The sequence below is a fragment of the Achroia grisella genome, unplaced genomic scaffold (genome assembly GCF_030625045.1).
Source record: "Achroia grisella isolate CSIRO2021 unplaced genomic scaffold, CSIRO_AGI_Agris_v1 utg808, whole genome shotgun sequence".
NCBI classification, from domain to species: domain Eukaryota; kingdom Metazoa; phylum Arthropoda; class Insecta; order Lepidoptera; family Pyralidae; genus Achroia; species Achroia grisella.
This window is the reverse complement of record NW_026713029.1, coordinates 645606-659882: the sequence shown is the minus strand read 5'-3', so window position 1 is coordinate 659882 and position 14277 is coordinate 645606. Positions and strand designations below refer to the sequence as shown.

Genomic DNA, 14277 nt, shown 5'->3' with positions numbered 1-14277 from the left:
AAAGGAAAACGAAATACGTGCCTTAACAACCATGAGACTTACACTCAACATAATTTCTTTGCCCGTTGCAAATAAAAAAGGCCATTTGTTTAACTCTATTTACTCCACGGCATTTATACCCTAAAGTGCCTTAATAAAATTGCATTATTTCTCTCAGTGTCGCTTAATTATAAGGGCGACTACGCGTTCAGTTAATTCGTATTAACGACTTTAATGTCCGCCGAAACGACTGTTTAGGTAAAGGTGTGTAACGAACAAAACTGCTAAATCCGTTGTTTATATTAAAAAAAAGTTTACGTTTACAACGCAGATTCTAGAGTAAATAATTTTGAATTAAGATTAAGCAATGTAATTGCTTAATCTCAATTCAATATTCGAATAGTCTGTGAAAAGTGTTTATTCTATTTTACATTTTAATCTAGATTGATGTGGTAAATCCATATCGTAGTAATAATATTTAATCGAGAAACATTATTATTTAAGCATTGCAACGAATTTATGATTACAAATATTTGTTTTCATTGTCGGCATGAATTCAGCAAATACCTTAAATAATTTAATTTGAAGAAATGTTAATATTATATACAAAGACAAAATCAAACATTTATTTAGGTTCATAATTGTGTAACATTTGTTGTCACTGTTCAATGAATTTGGATTAAATTTTGATGCTATTATTCTTATAATTGTAAAGATATCTGTGTACTTAATTACAGATGATTTAAACTCAATGTGTTGAGCCTGGTATTATGGTATACTCTGCAATAAGAGTATATTGCTAAGACAATAAGAGCATAAGCGAAAACAATATCTTACGTCGAACTTTGTAATGTCCATAGTCCAGCCCAGTAGTGGAATAGTGAACGAAATGATCAAATAAACGATTTATCTAAGATTATACATTTATGACATTTTAAATATGAAGGTGGAGATTATATACATTTGATGCTGTTTTTACTCTAGTAAAAAACAACCCTTGTAAAGAAAGCGGTTAGTAGCTCAACGGCATTAAGGCGTCACGTGCGCATTGTCTACCCTTGGGCAACCTTTCCATGCCCTTTGAAGAATCCCATGTTCTCTGGGGAAAACGATGGGGAGCTCATTTTAGAACCTGAATGTTTGCGATTTTAGTGTATTCTAATAGGATCATCCATGTAAAATATGTAATTCAAGTAATATATTATTTGGTGATCCCAAAATCCATCTATAGACCTCACTACAGAACTAATGTTAAAATCTATTTGCAAACTTCCATATGTAGTACTACCATCACTCTAGACGATGATTTGATAAAATAATTCACATTTAGAGAGGTATATTGACATTATCTCACAATTTAATTTCATGCTTCCTGTAATCTATAGTTGAGAATGCACAATAATTGTTATTTGTGCTTGTGAACACCAGAAAATTGTGTTGTAAAAAGTCATTAGCAAATTCATTTACGTTCTTACAATTCAGATATTTGCAAAGTATATTGATGTTTTGCTCGTAAATTGGAGATGCGTATAATAATGAAATTGTAATGACTGTCATTAATCAAAGTCACATTTTGCCGCCATTACATTAAACAGACATTCCGTTTGGTCGTTAACATCCGTAGAGTGGTTATCGAGCACTTATAATATTTAAAATTAGATTGGAAAGCAAAATATACTGTAGGCTATGCATAACCCGAAATAGTACCTACTACATATCTACAAATATCAACGTACCAAGTATCAATCCTTGTGGAACACCCAAAATACTGGATCAAGGTAAGTTATGAGAAATCCAGGGAATTATAAAACTATAAAAACTAATTTTCATTACTGTCCCCATATAGCTAAACGTAACTCACATAATTGTTATAATTCTGTCCGATGTAACAAACGTAGTTATAAATCCCAAGACTGCAGTAAATTTTCCCTTAGGAGTTGTTTTGCTGAAACGTTAAATCCAATAGTTTGGACTATGCTATTTATTATAAGTCAATCAATTCTCTACTCTCCAAAAGAAATTAGACAGTTTAATTAATATTACTAACAAACAGTACCTACCACTAGGTATAAATATTATAAATGATTATCATTTATCGAGCTTCTTTTGTTGAGATTCTGTAGCATGTCATGTCGTAGCATGTGATATACAATCATGCAATTTTCTATGTATATTTGTATGTATGTGTTAATTTAGCACATGGTTCTTGATATATTACATCCTATATTATATAGTAACCTACCGAAATTCAATGTCTATTAGTACTAACAAAGGTACCATCTGTTTAATTACTCCTGTTACATCACAAACATACCATGGTAACAGGTTGTCCAATATTATGTGTAATTTCATGCATATTGTGCAACAACGATACACTGAAGACGTTTACAGGATTTACTACCGTATAACGTTTTCATAAGTCTATAATTTGAATTATAGTAGTAATATCAATGTATCTGTTTACGATAAAGAATGAGGGCAAGAACTTCAGTGCTTTCTATCTATATCAAAGAGGAATAAATATGCCAAAATAACAGTTTCATTAATTGGATTCTGTATTTTCCTGTTCTATAAAGACAGCGATGTAAGTATTATTATTTATACGTACATTCTTACAGTTCTTAATGTATTTTAACTATATATTTTTAGTGTGTATTAAATATTTTTATTACAATTATTGTTCGGCATATTAATATGTATATAAATTTCGTTCGCTTACTGGATTATACAAATTTGAAAACTGACATTGATTAAAGTGGAATAATAATTATTTATGAAAAAGAAAATAAGAGAAACAAAACAAAAAATGTTGATATAAACTCTAAAAATGAGATGACAATCGATGACATGTGAAATAACGCAATAGAGAATAGAAAAGAGTGAAAAATAACAGGTAAAAACCTACCGTACCGATCCCAAAGCCCGAAGGATAATGATTATGATTATGGCTGGCTATAGACGTTTGGATCGTTTGAAGGGGTTAAGTAAGCACTATTGAAACTGGACAAAATGTTTTATGAAACTTACTGGTATTTCTTGTCATCATACAATAAAGACTATAGTAAAAATATGTATTACATAAAACTGCACACAAGAAATTGTGATATATACGTAAGTACTTATTTTCGATATGGTAAATATTATAGCTTAGGTGGTCTAGCGATTTAGCACTTTACTTTTTGCCTGATGGTCGCGGGTTCGATTCCTCGCACGATATAAATATGTTTTATTTTAACATTTACTTAACATTTACTTTACATTATATTTACTTTACATTTTAGGTGAGACTGAGTTACCCACGTAGGCAGCTTTGTACAAAGTCTAACTTGGTAAGAAAAACATGATTTTATAATCGAAGACTAGGAGAACTTCGAAATAAATATTAGACCACAGTTTTAGTTTAAAAATATTGCAGCAAACACGCGTGAAGTTTAACATATACTATACACAGTTCATTTATATACAATTGGTTTCATTATAAAAAAAGCTATAAAAGCGAACACACGTCACAAACTGTATACGATCCTACCCTTGCCACACACAATAAATCCACCGACATAACACAGGCTATCAATGAAACCCGCAATGAATGTAGATAAGGGAGAGCCTTAGTCGAAATACTCGTAAAACCCAAATAAATATTCCACATATACCAAAGCCAGGCTGATGTGAAACTTATTCCTTTTTATATGGTTTTGGCTACAGGAATACAACGGATTATAGTTCAATTCGCGGATGGTACGAATCTGTGCGTCAAAACAGCAGCAAAGCCGCTGAAAATAGTATTAATTATTTCAAATACTGAAACGGTTTCTCGTTTAGTTAATAATAGATCTGAGTATGTCAATAAGGAATTGGCACATTATTTTACTTCTAATGGTATCAAACGTGAAATTAAATAGGACGTGTAGTGGCGTTTCCTCTTCAATTCCAAACGGAAGAGGTAACGCCGCTATACAACCGATGTAGTTGTAGCCCACTCATGCATAAACGAAATATCTCCATTGGAAAGTACACACTCTATTCTTAGAAGATAAAAACCATCGTTTGTAAGAATATCTTTCAATTTTTGTCCCTGAAAGGCCGGGAAAGGAGGCAGCGAACTCAAAAAAGAGGATAGGGCAAGCACAATAGATGGTACACGTCTCTGTAGCACCAACAATTAGTCCAAACGTCTTAATAAAAAATATCATGAAACAATAGTGCCAGTGAAGTAAGCAAAACGAGGTGAGTGAACGATGTAACCATAGAATTCCAACATTCATCATTACGGAAAATAAAAATCTAGTGGTCAAATCTAGATGCCAGAAAAGATATTCAAATTACCTGTAGCGTAAATCTACAAAAAACACAATATTGTTTTGCTTTATTTTGTACTCTTAATATTTTAGGGTATTTTTATTTTGTTTTAGTTTTTACATTGTACTGTGTTCTATATACAAATTTCTTATTATGTATTAAAATTTCTCGTTGTATATTAAGCCTCTTGTTTCTCTAGTCGAATGCTTACCGCATAAATGTTATTTAATTTATTTTTATATTGCGACTACAACTTCATTTCAACAGTTTTCCATGTTACGAACTATTGAAGAAAGCAGTTTATTGGAAAACAGAAATTTCCCAGCAGTTTGTAAGTGTAGATTCCTTAGAGGCCGGTAGCTTGTGTTGAAACTGTCCAACTTACACGGTAAATCAATTCGTGTTCCACACTCGTGGAGACCAAATGAAAAAAGGTGAATTTCTTTATTACCTCCACGGGAATAGTGGGACGTTGTACGTTGTAACGACGGCATGCTCGGCTGTCGTACCAGAATATATGGGCCTCCATTACTGTTTCCGCTCCGTCGCCATGCTTCCAGGGATCTAAACTTGTATTAGCTTTAGAAATTCACAATGAATCATGTTTGTTGATCTCTTCGTGAGGGCCTTGACAATGAAGTATATAAGCAACCTTTAAATTAAAAATAATTATATTTTTCATAGAAATTTTATTTACAATATGAGTGTAGATTCAATGACGTTCAGAAATGTATTAGTAATAGGAAATGTCGTAATGCTTCTAGTAGCGTTGATCAGTACAATATTGAATTATCTAAAAAATCACAAACTTTGGAAAATCTACGCTACAGCATTATCTTTAAAGTCTAATTTCAATTTTTTTTTTAATTTATGTCCTAATTTTTTATTGTAGTACTAGGTTTGCATTTTTGGTTTCACACGTACTAATGGTAGCGGAATTATATAAAATTATATCAATGCATTAACTAGACATTTTTTCATGTTACTTTCACCTAATGGTAAACATCGTTTATACCTTATATACCTTATTATACATTAATATGCTCTCATGCATTGCCTTTCCTAAACTCCAATGTTATCCATATCTAATTCATATTTGCAGTATAAACAAAATAATTTACATAAAATAAAACCTAACACTAGTAATATCTCTGGCATAGCAATATCAAAAAATATTCAGCTTATCAGAAATAAATAGGAACATAACTCAAAAGGAAACTGCTAGTGACAAAAATAGGTAATTCAGAGATACACACGCAAACAACGTTTATTGTAGACTACATTTTAAAGTAGATGAAGTAGAAGTATCTCAATTCCAACCTACTTCCTACGACGAGGTGCAATCTAGGTTAAAACGTCACGTGGGTAATAAAAGCAAAATGTTTAAAAGTCCGCTTTGCGAGAATAATAATAGGATTCATTTTGTATAACCTGCTAAGTTTAATGGGTCTTTCTCATTGAAGGAGTAATATAAAAGGACTAGTATATAGTATAGTATTTTTATTTGTATTCAAAAGTATTCAAATTTTTTTTTATTATTTTATGTACACAACTGCAAATGTACCAAAAATATTTACTGAATGTTGGAGGGAACTGGCTTTTATGGCACAGGTTCACCTATATCGAAAGCCAGGGCTAGCTATATTTAATTGTACCGTACATTTATGAACAAAGTTTATTATTATTATATTATCTTTATCAGTGTTTTTTCATGGTTGAAGTAGTTCTTTTTTGAGGTATTAAATTTACTCAATAATAAACAAAAACTTAAGATATTTCAGGTGTAAGTTAATCCTAGCAAAATAGTAGTAAATAAAAATATATTAAAAGAACTACATTCAGTAACTTAACCAATGTCTTACATATCAGTTTAAATTAATATAGATGTCATAATATTATTAGTCTCACTACTAATATTACAAAAACTGTTTCTTTACAGTTGGCTTGTAAAAGATAGTGATACGTATGTAAAACCTTTTTAACATTCAAAATAATTGCATTTATTTCCAACAAAACACATTAATTTGTTTCGACTATTTTGTAAGCAAAAAAACAAAATATTAGAACTAACATTTTAATTACTGTTAATTTTGTATATATTAGTGGTATTCGGTGGTAATAATTTCGTCACCTATTCTTCACCCCGCGTTAAAGTCGCTGGTTCAGGGCGTTTACAAATATACCTCTGCCGATGCCTATTATCTAATCACTTTTGTGTACACGAAATAATAAATAAAATATAAAATTGTCCCTATACTCACCCCAAATACACCAAAAATCCGCCAATTTGCACCAAGTTTTTAATATGACCGCCGTAACCGCTGTTCGTTCCCGCGATCGAATGTGTCACTAGTGTTGCGCGCCGCGTCCGCCAGAGGGCAGGATTTTTTCATATCCCCAACATTAAGACTTTATAGGGACGTATATATACATTTATAGTGTAGGTGTGTTGTGGTATGTTGAAGGTGTAGTGCCGCGAAAAATGACAATAATTGCAGGAAAATTACACATCCCCCTGCCCGAGAAAGGCTGATTGCCTTTATCAAAACAAAAAGTAAATAAATACAGAAAAACAAAAATTATAAAATTATATAGACCGCTCATGTACAGAATTCGCTAAAAATACCGCAAGAAAACTAACACAATAAGATTTTTAAAAAATAATGAAATAAATAAATATGAAACCATTAGTTAGTGGGGAGTCTACAAATCTTCACAACCGGACGAGTTATAGTGCCTGTTGAAGTGATAAGCCTTACCACTCGTACTACACCATCTTTACCCGGCAACAATTCTACAATCCTGCCCAATCTCCACTTTAAAGGAGGTAAATTTTCCTCTTTAATTAGGACCAAGTCATCCACCTTAGGAGGATCTATAGGAGACGTCCATTTATTCCGCATTTGAAGAGAATGGAGGTACCGCTCACTCCATTTTCTCCAGAATCTCTGTGAAAGAGCCTGAATTAGATTGTACCGACTCAACCGTGAGTTTGGGATGTCTTCAAAATTATATTCCGGTACAGATAATAACGAGCGTCCGATTAAAAAATGCGCAGGTGTTAACACCTCCAAATCTTGGGGATCCTGCGTCAGAGGACACAACGGGCGACAATTGAGGACGGCTTCAACTTTAGTGAATATAGTTACTAGCTCCTCAAATGTCAATATCTGGTCACCGATGACTCTCCGCAATAAAGTCTTCGCCGCCTTTACAGTTGCCTCAAAAAGACCGCCAAAATGAGGCGCTGCAGGTGCATTAAAACGCCAGGTAATATCGCGTTTACCTGCGCTACTACTAAGTTGCGATTGTACTTCCCGAGAAGCTAAATACCTTTGTACCTCATCTAAGTGTCGATTGGTACCTACATAGTTAGTGCCGTTATCCGAACGAATCACACGAGGTAGTCCGCGTCGAGACGTAAATCTCGTTAGAGCCGCAAGAAAACCCTCTGTCGAGAGGTCCGTAACACATTCAAGATGAACGCACTTAGTCGAAGAACAAATGAAAACACAAAGATATGCTTTCAATGGTTTTGCGTTACGTAAACGAGAAGATTTTATTATAAATGGTCCGGCAAAATCCGTTTGCACGGTATGAAAAACTCCAGTAGCAACTACTCTATCCGTAGGTAAGGCAGACATTAATGGTTCTGTAGGTTTAGCCTTTGTCCGAAAACAAGAAATACATTTAAAAATTCTGGTACGTATAGCTTGTCGTGCCGAAATGATCCAAAATTGAGTCTGTAAAATGGCTTGCAAGGCAGTCGATCCCGCATGACAGTGAATTTTATGATGATGATCTATAATTAAACTCGTTAATGGATGATCCTTTGGCAAAAGAACCGGATGCTTTCGATTATATGACAAATCGGAATGATTTAAGCGTCCTCCGACACGCAAAAGGCCCTCCCCGCAAATAAAAGGCATAAGCCGCCTTAAACGTAAAGAACAAAAACTACTCCGCTTGAGGCAACTTAAATCATCCGCAAACTCCGCAATTTGGACTAGTTTTATCAACCGCAGTAAAACCGATTGTCGTTCTTTTGTTGTCAAAACTCCGGTAACCTTATGGTTTGGATTTTTACAATTACTAAAAAACCTATAACAATACGCCACTACCGCTAACAGCATATTCAAAGAACTAAACCGCAAAAAAATAGGATCTCTCTTGACCATCACCGCGTGAACCTTCACCACCGTCTTTCGAATACCAGGTAAGTCATACTCAGTTTTATTAATTTCACTCAAAGGCCAGGTATCCGCATGACCTTGAAGCCAGGAGGGGCCCCACCACAATTTGTGCTCGAGCAGTTCCGAAGCTCGACAACCACGACTTGCTATGTCGGCAGGGTTCAGTTCCGAGGGTACGTGTCGCCACGTTATATTCAAACCGCAATTAATAATTTGTGAGACTCTGTTTCCTTCAAATGTCTGTAAAAGATGGGGTGATATCCGCAACCAAGAAAGTACGATAGTACTATCAGACCAGCACACAACATCCTCAATGTTCACATGCTCGTTAATTGAATCCACCACGTACTTTACAAGCCGCACAAGTAAAGCTGCTCCGCAAAGCTCCAGTTTCGGAATAGTAAGCCTTGACTTTACAGGTGAAACCCGTGATTTAGCCATCATTAAAACGATCTTAACTTGACCGCTTTTTCCCACTGTTCTCAAATAAACAGCAGCCCCATATCCAAGTTCAGACGCATCCGCAAAACCATGTATAGAACACGTTCCAGAGTTTCCCAATGCAAATCGTTCCATTTTAAGATTTCCAATCATAGGCAGATTGTTTAAAATACCTTGCCATTCCGCAACAACGTCTGCCGGAGGTTTGTCATCCCATGACAACCTTAACAACCATAGACGTTGCATTAAAATCTTTCCCTGAAAAATTACAGGGGAGATCCAACCCAATGGGTCAAAGGTCCGTGCTAATGTCGATAAGATCGATCGTTTTGTACAAATTTCCATATCATTAAATCTGGTATGGTAAGAAAAACTGTCACTACTTGGATCCCATTGGATTCCCAATAGCTTAATGAAGCTAGGCCCATCCGCGTTGTCTTTAAAAATTCGAGGTTTCTCCAAATGTTCCGCTGGAATGTCTTTTAACAAATCCGTAGTATTTGACGTCCATTTACTGAGTTCAAATCCGCCAGACTTCAGTAAATCCACTACGTCCCGCTTAAGACTTTGAGTCTCCTCCAGGGTATCCGCACCGCCCAAAATATCGTCCATATAAACTGAAGACCGGAGAAGACGCGCCGCCGCCGGAAATCGTCTTTCTTCGTCATCCGCTAATTGTCTCAACGTCCGTATTGCGAGATAAGGACTAGACTTCATGCCATACGTTACTGTGTTCAATTCATACAGTTGAAGGGGCATATCAGGAGACTCCCTCCAGAAGATGAGTTGATGTGCACGATCTTTCGGAGTAATTAAAATCTGTCGGAACATCATTCGGATATCCGTAGTGAATACATATTTATGTAGTCTAAATCTGCAAATGATCTCCATAATATCACGTTGTAACTTTGGTCCAGCATGTAAACAGTCATTAAGACTTACTCCGTTGCTAGTCTTGCCGCTAGCATCAAATACGACTCTTATATTATCTGAATCTGTTTTAAAGATTCCATGGTGACATATAATATAACAACCGGAATCATAGTCTTCTGGTTTTCCGACACAGAGTGACATATGTCCCTTTTCCGCATATTCCCGCATAAAATCTACATATTTTTTCCGCAGCGACTCATTTAACTGCAGTTTTCGTTCCATTGTGAAAAAACGCCTTTTAGCCAATAAAACTGAATCTCCAAGAGACGGCCTGTTCGATAAAAAAGGTAAGTTTACGACATACCTTCCGCTCTCGTACCGCTGATGAGTACCAACAAACATAGACTCGCATTCCATATCCTTAGGATCTTCCACTGCGCTAGGAATATCTTCCACCTCCCAAAATCGCTCCAAAATGCTATCGGTTGAAATATTACAGCAAAAAGTTTGCAAAAAATGAGTCTCCTGAGAAGCTGGTTCCGCAACCGGACAAATAACAGGCCCAGTCAACACATGCCCGAACACCGTATTCATGGCACGAGGTAAATTATCATGTATCTTTATAGTACCATCCCCCAAATAAATATCTGCAATAAGATCCGCACCAATTAAAATATCAATTCCCCGACTGATATAAAATTGTTCATCAGCAAGAAGTATACCTCTATAACTTTCCGCTAAATGAGGAGATAAGGAAAAACCTGGCAAATTTCGCGTGATCTTATTTAACACTGTAGCTGCAGTGTAAAGAACAGGTAGATCTGTGTACCTAGGCATTATATTTAAATTAACTACTCCCTTGCAGCCAGTTACAGGAATACCACTCAGTCCCGTGACTGATATAACATTAGACCTCAACCGCTTTAAGCCCAGTCTGTTGGCACAATGTTCCGAAATAAAGGTACCCTGACTGCCGCCATCTAGTAATGCACGTGCCTCCTGGTAATAACCGTGTTTATCCAGTACTCGTATGATAGCCGTTGACAGTAATACCGTCCGTTGATAAGTACCAGTGGCCTGTGATGCCATTCCTCCAAACACCTCATTGCTGCCTGTACTTGCCGATGAAACCCTAGCTGTAGGAGCCGTCTCCTGAGGCGGATGTTCCGTAGCATCCGTCTTGCTTGGGACATTATTAATAGATAAACGGGGTTGACGTTCCCGTGACCCCGCAGGTATGTCAAAATGTAATAAGGAATGATGTTTAGGTGAACTGCATTTATAACAATTTCGATTATATTGGCAATTAGCAATGTTATGACTATTAAGGCATCGAAAGCATAAGTTAGTGGATATTACGTGTCGCTTTCGGATGGTAGGCTTTAAACTCAAAAACTTCTCGCACTTAGCGATGAAGTGACCGCTCTTTCCGCAGTATTTACATACCGAGCTAACTTCATTGTGAACTACCGAATGTACAGCCCGTACCGCTGGAGCTGACGTTCTACGCCGCATATGAGCACTGGAATCAGGATCCGCACTAGATTCCAATTTACGAATCTCACCTTCTAAAAATTTCAATAAATCTTCAAAGGCAGGTAGTTCCTTTTCATCAAACTTATTTTCAAAATCCCTTTTTAAGTTACTATCTAATTTTTGAAAATTTATGTAAAATAATATATAAGACCACGAATCTACTGGAAAATTCATCTTTTCTAAAGCCTTCGTATTTTCGAGCAAAGTATTCACAAACAATTTTAGTCCACTCAAATTTTTATATGTGACGGGCGCCGCGCTTAATAAATTGTGTAATAATTTATCCGCTAACAAACGTTTATTATTATAACGTGCCTTAAGTAATTCTAATGCAATGGAGTAATTATCACCGACAATAGATAAATGCTGAATTAATGTTTTTGGTTCTCCTACTAAAGAACTAGATAAATAATACAATTTTTCAGTATTAGTTAATGTTACATCTTGATCAATCAATGATTGAAAAAGTTCCATGAAGGAATTAAATTCCTGTAATTTCCCTGAAAATGAGGGCAGCGCTAACCTAGGTAAAATCACTTTAGACTTGAGATTAGTGTCGGTCTTTATATTGTCACCACAGTAATCCGCTTTAGTTTCAAGAGATAACTCAATATATCGCCGCTTTATAAAATAATACTTCTTATTATATGTCTCAAAGACCGTCTTAAGTTTCTCTAACTCCGATTCATCCGCCTTGAGTTGCATCTCCGAATGCATAGAATCAAATTCTTGATAATTATTTTCTAAGTCCGCATACCTAACTTGAAACTCAGTCTTTTGTTCCAATGTTAACGAATCTGTCCGCACGAGATCATAAATGTAATCAATATTGTGAGTGGCTTTATCGTACCTAAATTGAATTTTCTTAACCGCCGTTGTCATTTTCGATAGTAAGTGACAAAACAAACAAACGTAAGTAAAACAAAACCCCAATTCAAAAAAACGTAAGCAAACGCGAACTATCAATTTTGTAAAAGTACTTAATATATAATAAACTCAAGTTTAATTTACTTATAAATATTTAAAAAATAACACAAATTATACTTATACAAATACCTTCAACTGGCACTATAACTTATACTAAACAAGTATATTCAGTAACAACAATTACATAAAAAACAAAGTAAGTTATGCCTAAACTACTACAGGAATAATACTTAATTTTCCGATTCAAGTATTAAAAACTATCGCAAATATCTAACGCTCATTAATCGACAATAAACCACAAAATAGTTATTAATGTAAACTATTTCTAAAGACACCTAATTACAAATTAGCTTAGTTACACTGTTTGCAAAAATTATGAAAATAATAATAAAAAAAAAAAAAAAAAAAAAAAAATATATTATACAAATACACTGAAATTTTATAACAAACCCCAAGGAATAACGTAAATAATAAAATAAACAAAAAAAAACAAAAACAGTTGTTGGGATTTGAAGTACCAACTTAATAATACGAAGTCGAACTATTGAACGCAAGGCCAATTAATGTATAGTCAAAGTAATGAAATTAGAATACTATATCTACTACCATTTAACAATAATTTATTACCAAAAGTAAATAAGACCGTCTTTATTTACTTTGGATTTAAAATAAAACACACACAAAACTAATAACAATATAACCCCTAATATCCAGGAGACAATAATTTAACCGCAATTAAACTACAAAATATCAAATATGCCGGTAAGGTGAAGTATTTGTCATGTAAAAGTAATGAAATTGTGAAAGTATAATTATATGGGAGGGAACCAAAACATATATATACCAATGCCTAACACTGAAACATAAATATTACCGCAAATTATGTGTATAGTGTGCAATTAGTTTTTAAATTATGATAATTTTATTACGTAGGTAGGAATAACCTCAAATATAGTGTATCCGCGATTTTATGTGTTTTTCTGTAAATGATTAGAAATAAACAACGACAAAGGATAAACTCCGATCCGTCTCGAAGTGACCAATGTTAATTTTATATATATTAGTGGTATTCGGTGGTAATAATTTCGTCACCTTTTCTTCACCCCGCGTTAAAGTCGCTGGTTCAGGGCGTTTACAAATATACCTCTGCCGATGCCTATTATCTAATCACTTTTGTGTACACGAAATAATAAATAAAATATAAAATTGTCCCTATACTCACCCCAAATACACCAAAAATCCGCCAATTTGCACCAAGTTTTTAATATGACCGCCGTAACCGCTGTTCGTTCCCGCGATCGAATGTGTCACTAGTGTTGCGCGCCGCGTCCGCCAGAGGGCAGGATTTTTTCATATCCCCAACATTAAGACTTTTGGTTGGTCTATATCGGACCGCAGTTATAGTTATGTGTGTTTCTGCCGGTCGGCCACCGTTTGTGTACATTACAGTCAGTCGCCAAAATACAACCGTTATGGTTGGTCTATATCGGACCGCAGTTATAGTTATGTGTGTTTCTGCCGGTCGGCCACCGTTTGTGTACATTACAGTCAGTCGCCAAAATACAACCGTGAAGACACGTCGTTTCATTTAAATTTAAGTACAAAATTTCCACTTCTCCCAAAGCAAACAGAAAGCAGCTTTAACACAATCACCATATGGTCGAAATCGAGCCGGATTGCAATTGCATTGTTTACCTGCGTTGAGAACAAAAGACACACTGTAACTCGGGTCTCAAGACAAAAGGAGTTCGAGAAACATCTAATTTTTGTGAGTTATAATGAATAATAGAATTACAACGTTTTAAAACTTGAACATTATAAACATATTCAAGCTGTTTATTGCTGTTGGGAGTGAGCAGCAATACAAAGTGGATTTTAGAATATTTGAAGTGTTTACGAAACGTCGTTTTAAACAAGATGTCCGTTGTTGAACAATACATGACAGTAATAGAAGACACAGCAAGCTTATTACAAAGAGCACAAATCAATTTAAAGAAGTGTCCAAAGCAACGATTAACACAAGGGTACA

General features: G+C 35.0%; 1 protein-coding gene across 1 annotated transcript; it reads right to left on the bottom strand.

Annotated features, from left to right (window-relative positions):
* Positions 1–6965: 6965 nt before the first annotated feature.
* Positions 6966–12203, bottom strand: LOC131851826 (uncharacterized). The gene has a single exon (XM_059202389.1). The coding sequence runs from the start codon at positions 12201–12203 to the stop codon at positions 6966–6968; it is 5238 nt and encodes a 1745-aa protein (XP_059058372.1).
* Between the last annotated feature and the right edge of the window lie 2074 nt (positions 12204–14277).